Source organism: Lissotriton helveticus, chromosome 9 (assembly GCF_964261635.1).
Source record: "Lissotriton helveticus chromosome 9, aLisHel1.1, whole genome shotgun sequence".
Classification (NCBI taxonomy): domain Eukaryota; kingdom Metazoa; phylum Chordata; class Amphibia; order Caudata; family Salamandridae; genus Lissotriton; species Lissotriton helveticus.
In genome coordinates, this window is record NC_136070.1 from 1,039,044,086 (window position 1) to 1,039,064,499 (window position 20,414).

The 20,414-nt window shown below is 41.9% G+C and overlaps 1 protein-coding gene across 1 annotated transcript in view; it reads right to left on the reverse strand.

Annotated features, from left to right (window-relative positions):
* BRK1 (BRICK1 subunit of SCAR/WAVE actin nucleating complex) overlaps positions 1-20,414 on the reverse strand; it is a 95,819-nt gene that overhangs the window by 9,643 nt on the left and 65,762 nt on the right. The window contains exon 2 of the mRNA XM_078661375.1: positions 10,967-11,049. Coding sequence (XP_078517501.1) covers positions 10,967-11,049 — 83 coding nt within the window. The remainder of the gene's footprint in view (positions 1-10,966; positions 11,050-20,414) is intronic.

A 20,414-nucleotide genomic window follows, 5' to 3' on the forward strand; every position in this document is an offset into this window, starting at 1 on the left:
CATTCAAAACACATACGATGGAGAGCTTGGCTTTGCAGGTATAAGATTATAGTACTGGACCTCTCTACTCCCCATCATAAAAGATTGACTCTTTGGCAATCGAGGTGACCCATCAATCTTGAGAACGAAATCTTTTGAGGGATCTAGCTTACTGAAATACCTCTATGGCTCTCAACTCCATAACTCTTCCCCAGTATCACAAAAGAGGTCTTTAAATGCTGGCGTAAGGCTTTTAGATGGATTAGTTGGCAGAATAAAATTACATGGGATTCCCCATTATGGCATTGCACAATAACGAGACTGGTATCACAAATGAAGGGTATTCCAGCAGTGAGATCTTATTGGTATATCCAGAGTGGGAGAAGTTTAGGGTACAGGCCACCTTAAATAATTTCAGGTGCTCTCAGAAGAGTACTAGATTACTGTAAAGCAGAGTTAAAATCTATCCCAGAATACAACACTCCAGAGGCAAAGGTTAAGTTAAAAATACTGGAGGAAACATAGAATATCCTGAACATATTTCCCCCCAACATTAAGTGTCACAATAAGTTCTATGCCCTGCAACCATGTGTGGGGAAAAGATAGTAGGTTGCTGAAGGATGAGGAATGGGTTGTGGACAGACTAGTTCCCTGAGAACTTGCCATATCTCTACACGAGCGCATAATTCAGATTACACTTCTTCAAAGTGTCTATTAATCTCAAAACCGCTGCTGGAAGGTTGTGGGGAGAAATACGAGGTTTGTTTCCATCTTATCTGGACTGATCCATAGCTCTGGGGCAACCTATGCACATTTCCCCAGAAATGTGTCTGCTAGGTGTGATGCAGGTGGTGCATGTGAGAGGCTTTGCGCTCCATATGTATCTTAGTTTGGTGCGGTTGCTCCATTGATAAGAAAGATCTAGTGAGGATCTGGAAATTAGATAAATCCCGCAAATGCAGAGTGACTTATGTGTGCTTACTGAAAAGGGAAGTCTTCCTGACAAGAGGCTGCCTGAAGAAACATGATAAGATTTAGAGTGCTTGGTGGAAATATGTTAAACTGAGTTCACACTGAAACAGATGTAATCAAATATTGTTCTGCTTTCACTTTATGACCCTTCACTTTTTGAACGAGTTTTCGGCTGTGAATATTTCTACACATAAAACAGTGAAGGAGGTTGTGTTGGATTTGAATGAATAATAACAAAGAATGCTTAAAAAAACCACTGCGATCTGTGTGCCAAAGCAGGGTGTATATTCTGATCTCATTTTTAGTCTAGAGTGTTATCTGGCTACCTACAGAAACCAGTGGATGGAGATTTCCAAAAATAAAAATATATTGGCTTAATGTGTCAACGTCTGTATCTGAGTGAACTATTTAGCAACTGGAAAGATTGCGAGTGTTCCATTCTACTAGCAAACAATACAACTACTTAAATAAGCTATTTCGGCTTGAGATTGCATTAGACTTCTGAATTACAGAATGTTTTTTATTGGCAGTACCGAAGTAAACGTTCCGTAGAGAGGATTGGTTTAAAGTGACTGAAGACAGCGATGGAGCCAGTCTATAGCTCAATCACACGTTTATTGCAGAGTTTTCGATAAGCGCTGCTTGTAGCCTTTTGGGTACTCCAGCGCGTTACTCTGCTTTAAGACATTATTCTGCTGATACAAACAGCACATGACGTTTTGAGAACAACAAAATCCTGTTGAAAATGAGTCACTTTTTGTAGGCGTTAGGCAAAGTAAGCATATTATTCACCCTGTCAGCAAGCAGTAGAGAGATTAGAGATTTTAATCGGTGGTAGGAGGGAGCTGAAATGTATTTCAGTATTACTTTCCAGCTATGTCACAGTCAAACAAATATAGGGAAAGGCAAGCCAGTCTCAAATGCAACTGCATCGTGGACCAAGTCATGTAAATACACTTTTGCTTTCCTACCATCGGGAAGGAAAATAACACCTAAAGAGTAACTTATAATTATTACCGTAATTGTCACCGATGGGTATGAGGGAGGGTTATTAGCATATGGGTCTTGTTTCTTTTTCTTGGACGTCAGTCTTGATTGACATTAGCATGTATTATGTGCTGCTATCTTGCAGCACAAAATCCAAAAAACTTTGGACCGCTCAAAGAGAATGTGTATGGATTTTAAGTCAGAAACTTTTCCAAATTGAGGTAAGGCTCTTCTTTCGGTTCTGAACTGCTCAATGCACAGGACACAATAACAACAAACTAGAGAAAATAATTTCTCTAGAGGCACAAGTCAGAATCAAAGTATGAGGGAGAAGGAGTAAACATTTTATTCCCACCCTAATCTACCAGTTATTTTGAAGTATGTAGAAATGAACCCCTTTTAAACAGCTGTGTTTTTTTTAGATCTTTCCTCCGCCTTCAATGCTATCTCCCACCTCCTTTCCAGGACTGGAGTGTGAGAGGGTGTCTTAGCTAAGCGGATTTATTTTCTTAAATAGACAAAATCAGGGTATATCTAAAAAAAAATGTTTCCTCACTCTTTCTGAAATATCATCGTAATCAATGGAAGAAACAGAAATACAATTACCAGAATCAAGCCTTTCACCACCCAGAATCTTTTATTTTTTTAGGTTGACCCTGGGCAGCACATGCATTGCTCTGCGCGGCATGGATTTGAAGCTCTGCCCATTTTCCGCCCATCTTTTCAATTTGCTCGTTACTGTCCATTTGAAATTATTGCTTTTGATTGATAAATAGGCTTAGTAGTCCCTCCTTGGTACCGCCTTATCTGCATTTGTAACCTCCCATAAGGACTGGACTTTTTACTTGTTTTGTTACACAGTAGGCTTTATCTAGTCTGTGAACACTATTTTCTTTAATGATCTTCCACTATCCCACCCATGCTGCCCCGTTTTTATATTTTTAATAGAAATGGCTGCGGGTAGGCTTTAACTATAGGGGCCGCACATATTTCTTTATTTAATTAATTAATATGCAACGCGGTCTGCTTTAACTATAGCGGCTGCGCTTATTTATTTATTCAATTTGCAGCACGGTCCGCTTTCAGTATAGCCAACGCTTTCGCGTGAAAGCGCCCCATACAGCGCTTTCACTTTAATGTTCGCCACGCCCCTTTCTTTAGATGCTGCTCACTGTAACCTGAATACGGCGAGCAGCGTCTAAAGATAGGGGCGCAGCCACCATTAAAGTGGTCTCACATTTACAAAAATTGAAGCTATTGGCATTATAAATAACAATGCATTTTATATGTGTGTTGGTTTTAAAAACACATAAATAAAAGGCATTGTTATTTACAATGCCAATAGCTTAAACTCTCGGAAATGCAAGATCTATTGCGTTGAAATTTGTTTATTAGGAAGAGGACACATAGGGACCAGCAGCAAATAGAAAGTCTGCTCCTCCTGGAGGAGGGTGTCTTATTTCCTTTCCAACTACCCACAGACAAATTAACCACTGAGGTACACTTTGCTCTTTAATAAGTCTAACAGCTGTGATCGACTGAAAAGTAAACTAAAAGGCAAAAGCGGTTTTCATCGTGAAAGGCTTGAATGAATATTTCTACACTAGTTTAAAGACAATGATGCAATATTCCACCGTTTATGCACCAGAATTCATATTTCACTTTCGTCTTCCTCCAGATAGTGATTTATGGAGTATTGTAGGAAGATTTAAATATGACTACATTCCTGGATTAGAGATTAAAGATGCGGACACAGATAGCTTGTACTGAACAGATTTCTAGTTGAGACACATCAAACACCAAATAAATCCTTGGGGATCACACAATCCTAAGCAGAGCCTAGCACTTAATACCTAGATCTGCTTATGCTATAATAATTGTAAACACCACCATGCCATGTAAATGTTCTGGATTCTGCAAGGATGAGGTTATATTCAGGATCCTTTTCTGGGCTGCAGTCAGAATCCCCGTTTATGCTGGTCAAAGGAGTCTGCATTTTACAATTTAACTTCACATTTTTCTTATGCCTATAGGTTACCGACGTTTCAACACTCAAGACTATAACAATGTAAAATGGAAAAAGAAGGGGAAGGGGTTTTAGAAAAAGAATCAGGTCTTCATGCTTAAAACATACAGATTACATACACTTATGGCTTAAAATGTACCAAATGTAATTGCTTTAAAATAAGGCCTATATTTTGCCATTCGCCACACCCAAGAACAGATAAGCTGCCATATTCGGCAAATCTATCGCACACAGTTATCATATTTAATACTGATAAGCCATGATGAAATAACCTATTAAATGTTACACAGTAAGTAAACGGCCCCCTAAAATTCGTTTAGAAGACTAACTATAATTCTGGCCCAGGATGTTTATTTTGAACAAGTTTACTTGCGTTTTCAAGTATCAGCCATCGTCTTTATCTTACATCTTTGACACAGTCATTGACATATACAGCCAGTTAAGTAACTGAACCATCCCAATATAAGAGGAACACACGGGGGATCTATATCAACGGCGCTCTCCAGTCAAAAACCTCTATAAACAATACCCCTTGAGAATAATCACACTATATGCATAGTGCAAGAGGCAACCCCGGGAATGTAAGCTTATTGGTTGGGGAGGTTCCTGTTCCAATATCCTTTTGGAAATTAGTTTCCAAAAGGATATTGGCACAGGAACTTCCCCTACCAATAAACATACATTTCAGGGGTTTCCTCTTGCACTATGTATATAGTGTGATTTAGTCTCAAGGGCTTTATTGTTTGTAAAGTAACTGAATCATACCTATTAATTGATTATGCATGTATCATATAGAATTTCTTCTCTTAGCAATAGTTGATCTTAACCCCTTCCATGCTCATGACGGAAAGGTTCCGTCATGAGCGTCGGTTGGCCTGTGCTCATGACGGAACCGTTCCGTCATGAGCCCGTTGGCTCATTAGAACGCTCAGCACAGCGCGAAAATTCGCGCTGCGCTGAAGCGGTTAATGTGAATGTTGACATTCCCCATTGTAGAATGTGGGTCTGCTTTGGTACTTTATTTTATTTATTTTTATTTTGAGAGTTTTATACAGCGCAAACAAGATCTTTGCAGATATCAGAGCGCTTTACAAGTACAAATACAAAGTAAAAATACAAAGTAATAAAGCGTATATACAAAGTGATATATGAGGTAGTTAGGTACAAGGTGCTAGTTACATAGGTAGGTCAAAGGACATGAGGTAGGTTACAGGTGTGGTAGTGTAGGTACACTGAGAGTAGACAAACAATTGCGTCAATAGCATAAAGTGCGATACCAAGGAGCATATACTTGCTTAAGCGTGTTTAGAGTATTTAGAGTTTAAAGGTGGGCCAAGTTGAGGTGGGTGTGTGCAGGATGTATAGTCCCACAGGTGCGACAGTAGAAGGGATGTAAAGATCGTTGAGGTGGAGAGGGTAAAGTGTGCAAAGTCAACCAGGTGCGTCAACAATATAACAATATACATAATCAGCCAGGTGCATCGAACATTATAACAAAATACAAAGAGTGAGCGTATACAATTACATAATTCGATAATACGGGTGGTGCAATAGGCCAAGGTCGGGCAGGCCTTACAGAGCAGATTTATGAGTGATACGGAGTGATAGGTCATGTGTATTTTGCCATGAGGATCGCTTTAACTTCTTTCTTAAAGATTGTGTTGGAGGAGATGAGCCTTGTTTCAGGAGGGAGAGAGTTCCAGATCCTGGGTGCCATTCCTGAAAAGGAGCGTTTATACGTTTTTTCCTTCCGAAATCTTCGAGGTTTCAGCAAAAGATTGTTTGTGCTTCTAGTAGTTCGGGAGCCACCCGAAATTGTCAATTTTTGAGTGAGGTAGGCGGGTGAATTCAGATGCACAGCCTTGTGTGTCATGCATGCGATTTTCAGTTGAATTCTGGCTTCAAAAGGTAGCCAGTTCAGTGATTTAAAGTCCGGGGAGATATGCGAGTGTTCTTTTGAGCCTGGGACGAGTCTCGCTGCGGCGTTAAGGGACGCTCTTAGGGGTGCCGTTGTAGTTAGGGGGAGCCCGCAGAGGGCGGTGCTACCGTATTCTATGTGCGGGATGACTAAAGATTGAACTGCAGTTTGGAAGTCTTTGGCAGGAAGGAAAGGTTTAAGTTTTCTCAGGGTATTGATTTGGAAGTTCGCTCCTTTGGTTGCCTTGCTGATGTGCTGCTGCATGTTGAGATTGGTGTCAAGTGTTATGCCTAAAGATTTTGCTGAGTCTACTACGATGGGCTGTACATTTAGAGCCGTTAATTGCTTAAGCCATGTTTGAGCCGTGGATATTTTAGCGGGAGGTGAGATCAGGAGGAACTCGGTCTTCAGAGCATTGAGTTTGAGGTGATTCTCAGCAAGCCAGGATTGGGTGTTTCTGATCGTGGTGTTCAGCAGCATGATGTCCTTGGGAGATTGTATTTTGAGATAAAGTTGGGTGTCGTCGGCATACATGTGAAAGTGCACTTGCTTCATTAGTGCATTTTACCTTATATCTAAGGTATCATTTTTCTTTCCCGAATCTTTTTTTCATTAGCATGACTTTGTCATTTTAACTGAAGGAGAATGTGCCAAGATATGAAGTGTCCACTACTCCAAGTTACCAACTATGTCCTCACTGTGTCTCAGGTCTTCTTATTGTTCATCTTTGAATTTCAGCCATATATTTTGGGGTGTAGGTGGGGGGGAAGGGCAGAGTGGTTTAATTTACTACCATTATTTGGTACTGGAATGTTGGTTATTCAGGGAGGTCCACTGTAATTGTTTGGTACGTTGTACTATATCATGTCATTCTACTTATGTATTATTGAGTTTCATGATTCCCTGCATTTCCTTCCTGATTATCAAGTCTGAGTTTTAGAGTTCCTTTAATTTAAGTCTTAAAAATGTAAACCATTGGGTCTATCCTACAGGTTAGTCTATAGCACAGTTATTACTGCACAGTCATTAAAACATATTTGAGCTTGAAGCTAACTGCAGAGAGAAAGTATACAAAACTGATCGTTGGTGGGAGCCGAGACAACCCACATTTCATGAAGTGTTTGGGAAGTGAAATTGCTTTATGGGAACAACATAACTTCAAGAAAAAAGAAATACTTGACAGCACCCAAACACCTATACTATCTACCATTTTAGCAAAGGGGAATTGAAGATTGAAGAAAAAATGTCCAACAGGGAATGTTATTAGGTGAGCACATCCTGGATTCCTTCATTCATATTTGAATGTAAGCAGGAATGAAGTACCATGCGTTTCTGCCACTGCTGTACGACTATTAAATTGCCCTTTCTGGAAACAATTTCTAACCTTTGTTGTTAGCATTCCGCTATAATAGAGTTTTTAAGTTTTGCTTGGCAATGCGTACGAAGTACGCATGCGCTAGCAAAATCTTATGTCTTACAGTGGGGAACAGGGACTCGCCCCCTACTCGCCCCCTGCTCCCATTGGCTAGCTCCATAAATGGAGGCTAGCCATTGGGAGCCGGATCTGTCCGTCAAGGCCGGACCAGATTCGGGGGCGTTCCCCAGAATTTTTCCCTTTTGGCCACGTCATGCGGCTGTGGGCGGTGCTTTTTTTTTGGGGGGGGGGAGGTTTGTTTAGTTCATTTGTCCTGGAAGGCACGCAACGAGGGACGTCTGCCTGGCATCGGCTATCAGGTAAGCGGCATATTTTATTCGTGTTTCCCGCCCCCCCTCCCGCTGTTCGTTCCTTTCCCGCCCCCCCCCCCCTCCCGCTCTCGTGTGCTCGTAGGTGCTTGTTCTCATTTGTTTGCAGGAGTCTCGCTCGCAGCTGGGAGGGAGCGCGTGGAGTGAGCGCTGCAGCAGTGCGAGGGAGGCTTCGAGGCGGCGCTTGTATCTTCATAGCGTCGGCTGGTCCGAAACAAAATTGCTCAGGCTGCTTTAGGTTGTCCCTGCATACTGTTTTCGTCCTCAACCCTCCGTAGTGCACGCTTTGCACAGTTTCTCTTAGACGGGGAGTTTGGCCCTGGGGTCGATGTGCGCTGCTTGAGACTGTGACAGTGAAAGTGCGCGCTGGCGGCCTGAATGATGCGGAATACAGCGCCTAGGCTCTTTTCTGAAGAGGCTTTGATTGCGCCTCACACTCAGCGGGCCCTAAGTGTTCCTTTGCGTTCACTGTGTTTGCCACTCCCCCAGGCCTGTCTGCACACACTGTACACGTCCGTACTTTCTCCACACGTCCTAGCCACCGCGTGCGTGGCCCCTTCCACCCTCGCCTGAGAGTGGCTTCTGACTGAGTCACTATAACAAGCACAGCTCAATCCCGTCGCTGATTTTTTACGTTGTTCATTGTATTTTGAGACTTTTGTACATTGGAACAAAAGCGAGGTGCTGAGTTTATGAAATCCAACCCCACCCCCTCCTTCCCGCGCTGCGCAGGTGCTCTTTTTGCTGAATTCTACTGAAAGGAACAGAGAATTCTCAGGTTCTCACAAGGTTATGGAAGTCGTGCAATGCAGGGGGCTGCGACACTTACTCCTATTTGATTTGTAGTGCTCAACTTGTTTTTTATTTTCCAGATCCTTAGAATGCCCAGTGTGTACGTACAACGTAGCAGCGCATTCTACGCATGCATTAGGCTCCAGTGACCTGTCAATATCTTTACTCGGCACTAAATGTTCACTTCAGTCCTGGGCGCTGCAGTCCTCCTGATTTTCAATGTAGCCCTTGCAACCTAAAACGTGGCCACCTTTATAGGTCTGGATTGACAGTGTTTTTCTCCTTTAACATTGTGATGAACAGAAAAAGAGCGCTCTGAAGCACTACTTGGAGAGGAAATTTTGCCCAGCTCACGTGTTGATTCTCTGGAGCACAGCTTCTGATTGATTGAACCGAAGTTTGGTGTTTTTGCTAAAAAAAAAAGAGTGCTTGTATTGCAAGTTTTTGCACAAGACAGTGGGGCTGAATAATAGTTACGGTGCCAATTCAATATTCAAGGCATTAGGACTGTTTAATTTATTATTTAAAGTCACTACAAAGGCAACGGCTCTGGCGAATTTTTCGTGAAAAGCATGTTGAATTAAGTAGTCATTTAAGGGGTGGGTGGTTGTTACACTGGCCTGTAGCGAAATACTTTGTTACATGGGATTTCAGATTACCGTGGCAGGCACAGATTTTGGGGAGGGGGGCCGCAATTACTACAGCCACCAGATTTCCCTGCTGCTCACTGCGGCACTCTAGCTCTCGGAGGCACACAAATCTTTGGCAGGGCTCCCGCAGCGCCGGCGTGCCAGGACTTGTGCCCAGGCCAGGAGCGGGCCTGTCTGCGCCCAGAAGAGGCTTGACCGGGCCACCTCTTTCGGTTCTGGTAGAAAAGTGCGGAACTCTCATCCCATCTAAGGTACGTTTAATTCTGTTGCACCACATTGACTTTCATGTTTTCTTCATATATTTAGTAGTGGGGCTCTGGAACGTGCAAGGCCAGTAATTTAACTTGTAGACGACTTCTCTGGCATGTTGGCACACCTCAATGGCAGCTATTTAACTATCAATAATAGGTTGGGCCTTCGCCTTGTGAACCCCTAGGGATTTGTACCCTTGTTTAAGTATACGTGCCACCCTGGGGAAAATAAAACTGAAGTCTGATATGACAGTGGGAGACACTGTTACCACCATAGACTCTTTTCTTGGTAAGAGCAGCTCACGTGTTGCTGCTACAGCGCATGCGAAAAGTTACCTGGCCATCTTTCGGTCACTGATGTCTCTATTATGGTGTTGAACCCATACTAATGAGGAGTGAACGTTCCCAGATAGTGCAAACTTGCAAAAAAATTCAACCTATTGAAGTAATGCTGCCACAAATTATGCCACGTACTTCGCCTTTTCATGCCACATAATTTAGTTAAGCCTGCCACATAACTTGGTCCTAATCGTCACTTAATTCTAGGGGCCCCGCTCATAGCTTTGCTTTCCTCCACTTTTACATTTTTGTCTCTTTATCTCAATCTTTCATGACTGTCTTGATGCTTCAGTCCTGGTCTGAGATAAAAAAATAAAAAAAAAAAGCGGCAGCCATCAAAAACACAGGCGGTGGTATCCAGCTGCGCCATCGACTGCAATAACCGGGATAAATTGAGCTCTGCTACTATTTTTGATGACCCAGGTTAGTAAAGTGCTCAGTAATTGTAATGATGGGCCGTTAAGAAAGCAAAAAAAAATGCCCTTCAGGTCTTTCAGTTGTTGGTAAGATTGTCCCAGCATAAGGCGCTGTGAAATTTGCTGTTACTGCACCTATTATCTCCTCAAATAGTTACAGTAATATGTGCTTTGTGGGGCTCGCAGTGTGGGGGGGGCTCTGTGTGGGTGTGTGGGGGGGCTCGCAGTGTGGGGGGCTCTGTGTGGGTGTGTGGGGGGGCCTCTGTGTGGGTGTGTGGGGGGGCCTCTGTGTGGGTGTGTGGGGGTCCTCTGTGTGGATGTGTGTGGGGGGCTCTGTGTTGGGGGGGGCTCTGTGTGGGGGGGCTCTGTGTGGTTGTGTGTGTGGGGGGCTCTGTGTGGGTGTGTGTGGGGGGGCTCTGTGTGCGTGTGGGGGGGCTCTCTATGGGTGTGTGTGTGGCATTTGCGAGAGATTAAGCTATTGCCATTGAAAATGACAATGCCATTTATTTATCTGTTTTCAAAACCAACACATAAATAAAAAAGTTGTCATTTACAATGCCAATAGCTCTAACTTTTGCAAAGGCAAAACCGTTGCATTGTAAATGCTTGTTCTATAATTTTAGTGAGTGTAGTTAGGATGAGGATGGCCGCAATTTTTAAGATGAAGCCACATTATGTACTATTTGAGATTAGGCCATGCACTCCACACTGTACTCTGACAGTGCTGCATATAACTGACACAGTGATTTACATCCACTCTTAACTAGGAGATGACAAATATATTTTTTAAATTGCATCTACATCTCGTATTGTAGTTGGTCTAAAAGCATGCGTTTGACAAATGCCTCCTATGAAGAATTTTTAAAAAGCTTGACATCAACAGTTTTACTTACCCTTGCCTCGATGTACTCTATTCGTCTTTCCAGAGCTGTCAATTTTTCATTTAGAGTAGCCAGTCGAGACCGACACGACATATCTAAACAAAGAGAAAATAACAGATGAATCTCTAGTAATGATGAAATGATTCTATTGAACCTTCAGAATATTACTATAAACTGTCCTAAGAACGCGTATTCAGACTTGTCAAAATACCCAAGTGACCTAAAAATAATGCATTCTTTCTGTAGAACGATATTTAAAATATTTCTTAAAGGGATCTATTATCTACTGCAAATTTTATTTTAAGAAAAGTAGCAGATGCCCAAGACAATAGTTTCTATCCAAGATGTACTCATACCCATACCTTGTCAGTAGGAAAATACCTCTTCCAGTTTTTTGTGATGCATGAAAAAAATAACGGGGTCTAGCTAAGGTAAAGATTGTGTGTTTACACATCTACTTTCAGCTTTCAAGTGTATTCTCGCATAAGCGCAACTTTTTTAAAGTAAGACCACAGTGTTTTTAAGATAACAGGCTGGCTCAGGAGGAATGGAAATTTAGTGTAGTCACAGAACATTTAATACAACCAATCCTTAATTACTATCACTAATGCCAAATACATTCCTGTACAAAGCTGTATCTTTAAAGAACAGTTAATATACTAGTTTGCCTGTGATGTTAGTGGACACTATAAAACACCATAAGGATGCGTGGTAAGTCACAAATAATGTCCCCAAAAGACTTTTAAAGCAATGCTGCAATTATCATTTGGACTACAAGGATATCCATACTTGAAACATTTTGTCACATTAATTTAAGCAGGGAAGACTCCACGGATTACCTTTCTAACAAGCATTTACAATGCAATGGTCTCGGCATTATTAAATGTAGAGCTATTGGCATTGCTCATGAAATTTTTTTTATCATAAATAAATGACATTGTCATTTACATTGCCAATAGCTTAATCGTTAAATAAATGGCATTGTCTTTAGGCAACAGGCATCCTTATACACATTTCATTTACTTCACGCCGGCATTCAACAGTATAAATATGTGCTACCTGTTACAAAAGTGCAAGCCTTATGGCCCCCTTCTCGCATCTTCTAGGTACTATTATTGAGCTCCGTACAAATATATGGGTAAATGTTCAGGTATAGATCAAGAGACCACACAAAACATATTATAACAGAAGCCTAAAAAAAAACTGTGCCCTAGCCACTTTGTATTTTGTTTATACACATCTGATCTGGGTGATGATTTTCCACCTAGTTTAAGATACTCTCCTCTGTAAACAATGCAAGATGCACACCATTATAACCGTACTTAAGTGGGGTCTTCAAGTGTCTATATGTACGAATAGTACGATTAAGTTGCTATCACGTCTACCTAGCTTTGATTTGACCTGGAACTAGTCATTCGCTTATTTTGGGAAAACGATCACAGCTATGAAGGTGTTAAACAATTCTTTCATGGCAGATATAGAATCTATAATAAGGTCTTCTTCAGAATATCTGAAAAATTCCTATAAGATACTAAAGCCTCAATTGTACTCTACTCTTCCACCACAGCTGCAACAAAGAGACGGATAACTTAGGCTCAAAATGATGTTACTGCCATTAAAACCTGTGGGTACTTGCTAGTCCACTACATACTTTTGGTGTACACTGCATGTTGCGTGGCTGGCCAAATCAATAACTGTAGAATGTATTATGAATTAACCTGATCTTGACATCACTGAGATGTGGGCTTCTAAATATGGCTTTCCGGTAAGATCCATTCGAGCTTCAAAAGGCCCCGCTTATGTTGTGCTAACGAATTGCCCAAAGCAACTCCCAACCTCTCATCAGTACTATTGAAAGGGTCTAGCCACCACCCCACTATTCTGTTCATCCCACACCCTAACCTGAAAGGTACAGTTGTCACACTCCAAATCTCCGACCAGATCTGTTTAATGCACTGCAGCATCTACCATTTTACAGCTACTGCTGCATGATCAATACAACCACGTCCGTCATCCCTGTAAATAAAATAGCACCGTCCACGGGTCTACGCTCACTAAGCAACCTACGTTAAGGGGTCATGAAGATTAAATCCAGTTCGTATTTTTAAAAGAGTCACAGTGTGAGCAGAAAGTCGCAAATTTCAAACCCGGTACCTTTAAAATGCATAGCAATAACACGTCATTTGCTACTCTTAGTTAATTGCAACTCGGTGGAATTAAGTGCTGTGTAAGTACAGATAAAAATAATTCTTGTACGAAGAAATCAGAACATTACTTTCAAATCATACATGATATGGGTCTCCTTTGCGCTATTTTATTAATATCATGACAATATTAATATTGTCATAATTGACAGGAAAATAATTTAGATTATGTTTTGAAGTTTTCGTAGCCGGAACCGTTTGTTGGAGGAAAGGGGTTTTATTTTGTTTCAGTTAAATGTTAATTGTTTGTCTTGAGGACTGCACAGATTTTAGCACCAGTTATAGCGCTGACTCCTCTTCGTATCGGCCTGTAGTGCTTCGGAGACCTGTGCGCAGATCTCAGTCGTGGGCGCTTAAGCCCAATGGACTTTCTCGTGTACTGTACCTGCTCCGGTGCATGTCTCACAGAAGTGAATGATTGTCCACCTGCAGGTTAAACACTCTAGTCTAGTGCCTTTGCTGGTGAGCTTAGCAAGAGCACGCAAGCATCAATTAAATGCACATTTATACTATTCACTTTCACTTTGTACATTTGTGTATCAGGTACAGAATGGTAAACAGATACAGTATCCTGGTTAACCGGATGCTGCAGGTAAACATGTAAATGTGATAGGTAGCTGCAGGAGCCTTAAACTAATTATGGTGTTGTAATTAATGGTGATCAGGCATTTAGCTGTGGGATACAATTCACTGCTAAAGGTCATGGTCAGAGTTAAAAAAAAAAATACGTTTAAACTATGACACACATAATTTACGCCTAGGTTTTGGTCTTAATTTACACACGTCTGGCTCACCCAGAAAAAAGGACACCTTGCAGGTGATAAATGCATGCATGTTATACATTACCCATGTAAGTGCCTGGCATGCACAGAGAAGCGGATGCACACGTTACCATGCCCTAGGCGTGGCCTCTCTTCGCACTGTGTACAGGGCGAAATCGATGTCAATATGATATTTGAGGAATTTTACAATTATCTTTTGTATATTTTCTAAATCAGTTTCGGTTGCATATGTCTGTGTCTTATACCGAACCTGTGAGACCTAGGGAGACCACTTTCAGAGGCACTTTCACTTACGTCATGCAGACACAACTTAGAAGTGCTGAAAAGTGTATTGATTAATGCATGTCAATCATTGTAAAGAGAAAATCGAATATTATTTTTTTTTTTAAACTAGTGTAGGTTTCCTTAACTATGCCTGAAACCAGTTCCAGAATCCAGAATTTCACGCTTTGTAAATCAGATGTAACATAGGTCTGCACAAGTAACACCCTTTTCCATACAAATGCAAGTTAGACTTACACCTGGAAAGTGTTTGACTTTACCATTTAAGAGGGTTTTACAATATAATTCCTCAGAAAACAACCAGGACACTCCTACCTGCTTTCAATCTAAAGTTATAAACACATTTTATTTATTTAATTAGAAAGTTTTATATAGCACGAACATGACCCACGGGGGTATCGGAGCGCTTTACAATATGCAGTTGTTGCACATTAGATGGTTGAGGTAGTATACATAGATTCAGTATTCGCATTCGGTACAAAATAGGTAGATAGGAGTATATGGGTGCATAGGAGACTAGTAGGTATTAAGGAATGATCCACGAGAGAATCAGAGCGCGTTACAATACACATATTGTTACATAGGAGGCGGTTGAGGTAGTATACATACATTCGATATTCGGCATTCAGTAAAAAAGAGGTAGACCGTAGTATAAGGGTAGCATGGGAGACTGGTAGTCCTCAAAGAGTTAAAGTCTTAGGATGTGAATTTGTTCATTAGGAGCAGTTTTACTTCTTTTTTGAAGAAGGTAAAGGAATTGATACTATGAACCACTGGAGGTAGGGAGTTCCAGGTCTTCGGAGCGATCCCTGAGAATGCTCTGCAACCAGTTCTCTTTTTGCGGAAGGATTGTGGTTTCAGCAGTAATGAACTCGCACTACGCAATAGTCTGCATCCTCCTGATGGCTCCAGCTTTCGTGCTAAGTAGCTGGGGGTATTGCAATGCAGGGCTTTGTGAGTCATGCAGGCGATCTTTAGGTGTATTCTTGCCTCGTAGGGTAGCCAGCCCAAAGCTTTCAAGGTTGGAGAAATGTGGTTATTTCTTTTAGTTCTTGAGGCCAGTCCGGCTGCTGCGTTAAGCGGTGCCCTCAGTGGGGCAAGCTTGTATTTGGGAAGACCACATAGAGTGGTGCTTCCATAGTCCAATCTTGGTAGCACTAGGGCTTGTACCGCTATTTTTAAGTCGTTCTGTGGGAGGAAGGGCTTAAGTTTCCTTAGTATTTGATGATTAGCTCCCTTCAGCCATAAGTCTATCTTGGGTGTTTGATTGAGAAGGAATTCTGTTTTTTTGGTGTTGAGCATGAGGTGGTTGTCAGTGAGCCAATTTTGAGTATTCTGTAGAATAGCGTTGAGGGAGATGAAGTCTTCTGGTTGCGATATTTTCATATACAGTTGAGTGTCGTCCGCATATATACCTTAAATGGCTCCCCATTGAAGGTAGATCCACTTACAAAACAGCCTGCATTACACACAAAATTCATCAGAATACACGACCTATCTCGCTAACAAACTCACTAAAGCCGGTTTCTCCCGTTCCTTGTGAAGTACTAACACCCTACTTCTTATCCCCTCTTCTAAAAAAGAAAACCACCCAGTCTCGATCCTTTTCCGGCAACGCTCCTTGCATTTGGAATGCCCTTCCAACTGACCTTCGCTGCAACCCTTCCTACTCTAGCTTCAAAAAAGAACTCAAACTATATCTCCTCAATAAATACTAGGGACCCTAATCCATATCTGTTCTCTTCCACTGGCCACATCTGCCGGCCCTAGATGCAACTGCCCTCCCTTTTTCAGCCTTATTCGCCCTTCCTCCTCGTCACTTCCCCCTCCTTGTTTACCACCTTCACTCCTCCTTGCACCCCCCCTTCCCTTGTCCACCCTCAGCCCTCATCCCCTCCAACCCCCCCACTTCTGCCCCTCCCGCTTTTCTTCCTTCCCAACCTAACTGACCACTAACCTCCCTATCCTGACTTCTTTCAATTTGTGCCTTTTGATTATTCACATCTTGGTGTGCTTATTTCCCATATGTATCATTATGAAATCTGTCAGGCGGAGACTTATATGTTGTTTATATACATTGATGATATGTATGTCCCCTGTCTTATTGACCTTCTTGTCTCTAAAATGTAAAGCGCTCTGATACCCCTGGGTCCAGCCAGCGCTATATAAAACCTCTAAAATAAATTAAAAATAAAATAAAATAAGGATAATTATTGAACACAATATAACAAATGTAACCAGTGGGTCACATGTTTGAACCCTTGCATGGCCGACTCAGCCTTTCATTCTTCTGGTACTGAGAAAAGGGCGCCCTGGGGTTGGGAATACTATCACCCATTATTTACAGTGCTTGGAAACAGCCTTACTATGGCAGAAATCGCTATGTAAAACACGTTGATATTCCATCCTTAGTAACCTTGCATTTTCCGTGTTGTCCTTGCTATGGCCCTTATGTCTCACTCGAGTCTCACTCAGTGGACCAGCAGCCGTTGCTCCGTCGTTCACCATTGCCTGCTCTGTCACTCGCACCTCTGTGGCCATGTGCCTGACCACAGCCGTAAACTGAAGCTTTTTCGTTTCATACTTAAGTTAAAAGTAAAGGTGGACAGGTATATTTTATGAATGAGCAGCGCGTTTTGGCAATAGCATAGCTCTGTCAGAGGTGGTAAGCGCTATATAAATGCGATTACAATACGCAGTAGCATGTTTGAACCCTTGCATGGCCGACTCAGCCTTTCATTCTTCCGGTACTGAGAAAAGGGAGCCCTGGGGTTGGGAATACTATCACCCATTATTTACAGTGCTTGGAAACAGCCTTACTATGGCAGAAAGCGCTATGTAAAACACGTTGATATTCCATCCTTAGTAGCCTTGCATTTTCCGTGTTGTCCTTGCTATGGCCCTTATGTCTCACTCGAGTCTTACTCGGTGGACCAGCAGCCGTTGCTCCGTCGTTCACCATTGCCTGCTCTGTCACTCGCACCTCTGTGGCCATGTGCCTGACCACAGCTCTGCAAAAGAAGAGAAAAGCTCAGCAGACATGCACCGGTCTGGGACTTACCCTTGTACTGCGTCGTGAATTTGGGCAGAAGAAAACTTACCTGGAGTGGCAGCGAGGCTGTTCCTGCCAACAACAACATCAAAAATGGCGGCCGCAAACGTCCGAAATTTTCGGAATCGGGGGGGTGTTTTTTGCTGAGTGACGGATGACGTCACAGGTAGAAAGAACGCAAAAAACACGCCCCGAATCCGAAAAAAAGACGGGTGACGCCCCTCTCCTCCAATGGCTGGCCTCCGTTTAGGAAGCCAGCCAATGGAGAAGAGGGGCGGGTTCAAGCCCCCTAACTAAAAAACATAAAATCTTCGGACTCCGCCCACTGCTACGCAGTGCGACGGTCCTCGACCTAAAAAGGAACCAGTCCTATTTATCACTGTTGCCGGACACTGTACATGCCTCTACTGGCGATGCGCTTGAAAATAGAAGGTAGACGAAATCCACTATAAGCAACAAGATAGAGTGATGTAATCTGACTGTTGGGTAAAAATTATGTATGTGAATTAATGGAAAAACAATAACTGAGAAAACACATTGGAGGAAATTTAGGGGTCGTGAATGGGTGGTTTTCAGGGTTGGTGAGGTTTTTATATGGTTCAGGAATTAGTGGAGTTTAGGGGTGGTGCAGGATTTAAAGGGATCAGGGATAGGTGAGGTTTTGGCTTGGAAAATGATTTTTAGGGTTCAATTAAGCAGTAGTGAGGGTTTTGTTTAAGTTAAGAGATGAAAAGAGTTTAGGATCAGAAAAGTCTTTAAGGGTTCAGGGATAGGTGGATCATAGAAGTCAGCCATGGGTGTAGTTTAAGCGTTGGGAGGAATTTTTATGGGCCAGAGATGGATGGTAAGAGATCAGCGAATTAAAAGCAACCACAGTAAATGCTTGAAAATGTAAAAGATATTAATCCGAAATAATGTGCCCTGACAAAGAACTGAAATTAATACATTTGACAAAATGCTTTGAAAGTAAGATCTGCAAATATGTCATTTACGCCTTAAAAAAATAAGTATAGAGAAGGCAGTTTTGGAAAAAAACTAAATACTTTCTATTAATTGGTTTCTATGAAATGGTAGATGCCATTCATCCTGAAAATGCCCATTAAACCATTTAGAAGGAATAGTTTCTCAGTAATGGTATACCACTAAGCCGTTTTTCTGTGAAATCGCAAAGAACTGGATAAATAGTGTCAGCAGAGAGAAGGATTTCCATAAAATACCTAACTAGTAAGTGTTCCTCCCTATTCACCAGACCTCCACTTAAGGTGGCTGTAGCCCTTTCAGACAATTAGCCATACTATGTGTTTGACACGATGGGAGGATGGGGGTGCTCTACGGTGGGAGATGTATACCCTGCCGATAAAGTCATTTCATTCAATTAGGCATGAGAGCCTTAATATAGGCTGGGGACAATCCTTAAAGTTTGCTATGCTGGCTAATAAGGCCAAGGAGATCTGAAGGAATTTCCAGATGCCCAGCAACCCAGCCAGACCCATGAGGCTATATTGGAGACCGACTATGCTCACCACATGACCTCACAGCTTTACAAGGCATTGAAAGCTAACAGTCCAAGATTTATCCTGAAGTTAAGCATAGGCTGAAGGACGATTAATTGAGCTGCTGTCCGATAAGGAGCGAAAGAACACGTTTGCCCTTGCACAACATATAGCAAGCAATGCGCACATTCCTCAGTCCCAGAATGGCTTCTTATAATATACCCAGTTCTGTCCCTGGCCTGCATAAGCTGTACCAAGGACCAATAATGGGGAGAGAGAATTGTTCTGTACAATGCTTTTGTTGATATTGGTAGTTAGATATCATGGCTTGAGTTCTATATACAAATCTTTTAATAAAGAGATATTCCTAAAAAAAAAAAATACTAAGTGCTACAGACACAGGAACACTTACCTTGCTAACCTATCAGATTCTATTCGAGATTTGAGGGATGTGTAAAACAGGCTGGTCAGTAACGACACTTGGTGCCCTGCAGACCGAGCAGATTTAAATTTAACAATACTGGTGCATGCATGTGTGGATTAATAATACTTCACCAAACCGAGCACATGACAAGCTGCAGGAGTTTGGCATGTCTAGGGTTAATGTTTTTGTCTCAAGAGAAGTATGGATGACGAAAGTAAAAGGTACTGACATGGTTAGAATTATGGATGGAAGGTGCTAATATAGAATGACCCAGGATAATCATGTTTCACACATTCAGTCCATCTAGGGTCCACTGATTAGTGAACATATTCCGATCACCAAAGTTTTAGAATAGGTAGCCTGGCGTGAAACAGTGAACTCCGTTAACTAGGCTTGGCGATATTTATTAGGGGAGACCAACACAAAGAGTGCAAAAAACCGTAATGGCCCCCACCTTTTCAAGAGAATTACCTATTCCTGGTGGCTGCTGTCACTGATCGACAGCTGCGTGACTGCTGCTGGAATTGCCTTTCATTTACAGAAGAGACAGGAGGCTGAATCATGGAACGTGAGAAGAACACTAGTCGCCTTATCACCCTAGATCACGGTGCTTGAAACGCAAGCATTTTAGTCAACTTGGCTTCATTACATATTCTACTACGGAGAGTTATATTTAAGCACATCATAATTGTTACAGTCAATACATGCACAACAAGCATTTGCAATGCAATAGGTCTCGCATTAGGAAAGTTTGAGCTATCGGTATTGTAAATGACAATTTTTTTATTTATGTGTTGGTTTTGAAAATAGCGAAATTAATAGATTTGTCTTTTACAATGCCAATAGTTATAACTTTCGCAAATATGACACCTATAGCATTTGTAATACAATATGTGTTGTATTTACGTGACTTAAATGTATTGATATTACAAATAACAATGGCTTTTAATTTTTGTAATAATTAATACTTAAATAAAAGTTATTGTAATTTATAATGGCAATAGCTTAAACTTTTGTAAATAACTTTTGTGAAGATTATGTTCAGTGAGAGATAGGCATCAGTGATGGAGGGTGGGTGGTTAGACAAAAGGGAGGCAACACAGAAGGTTGGTGGATGGGATGCAATCTGGATTGCCACACAGGGTGAGTGGGTGGGATGCAACACAGAGGGTGGGTGGCCGGGATGCCAACACAGAGGGTGGGCTGCAACACAGAGGGTGGGT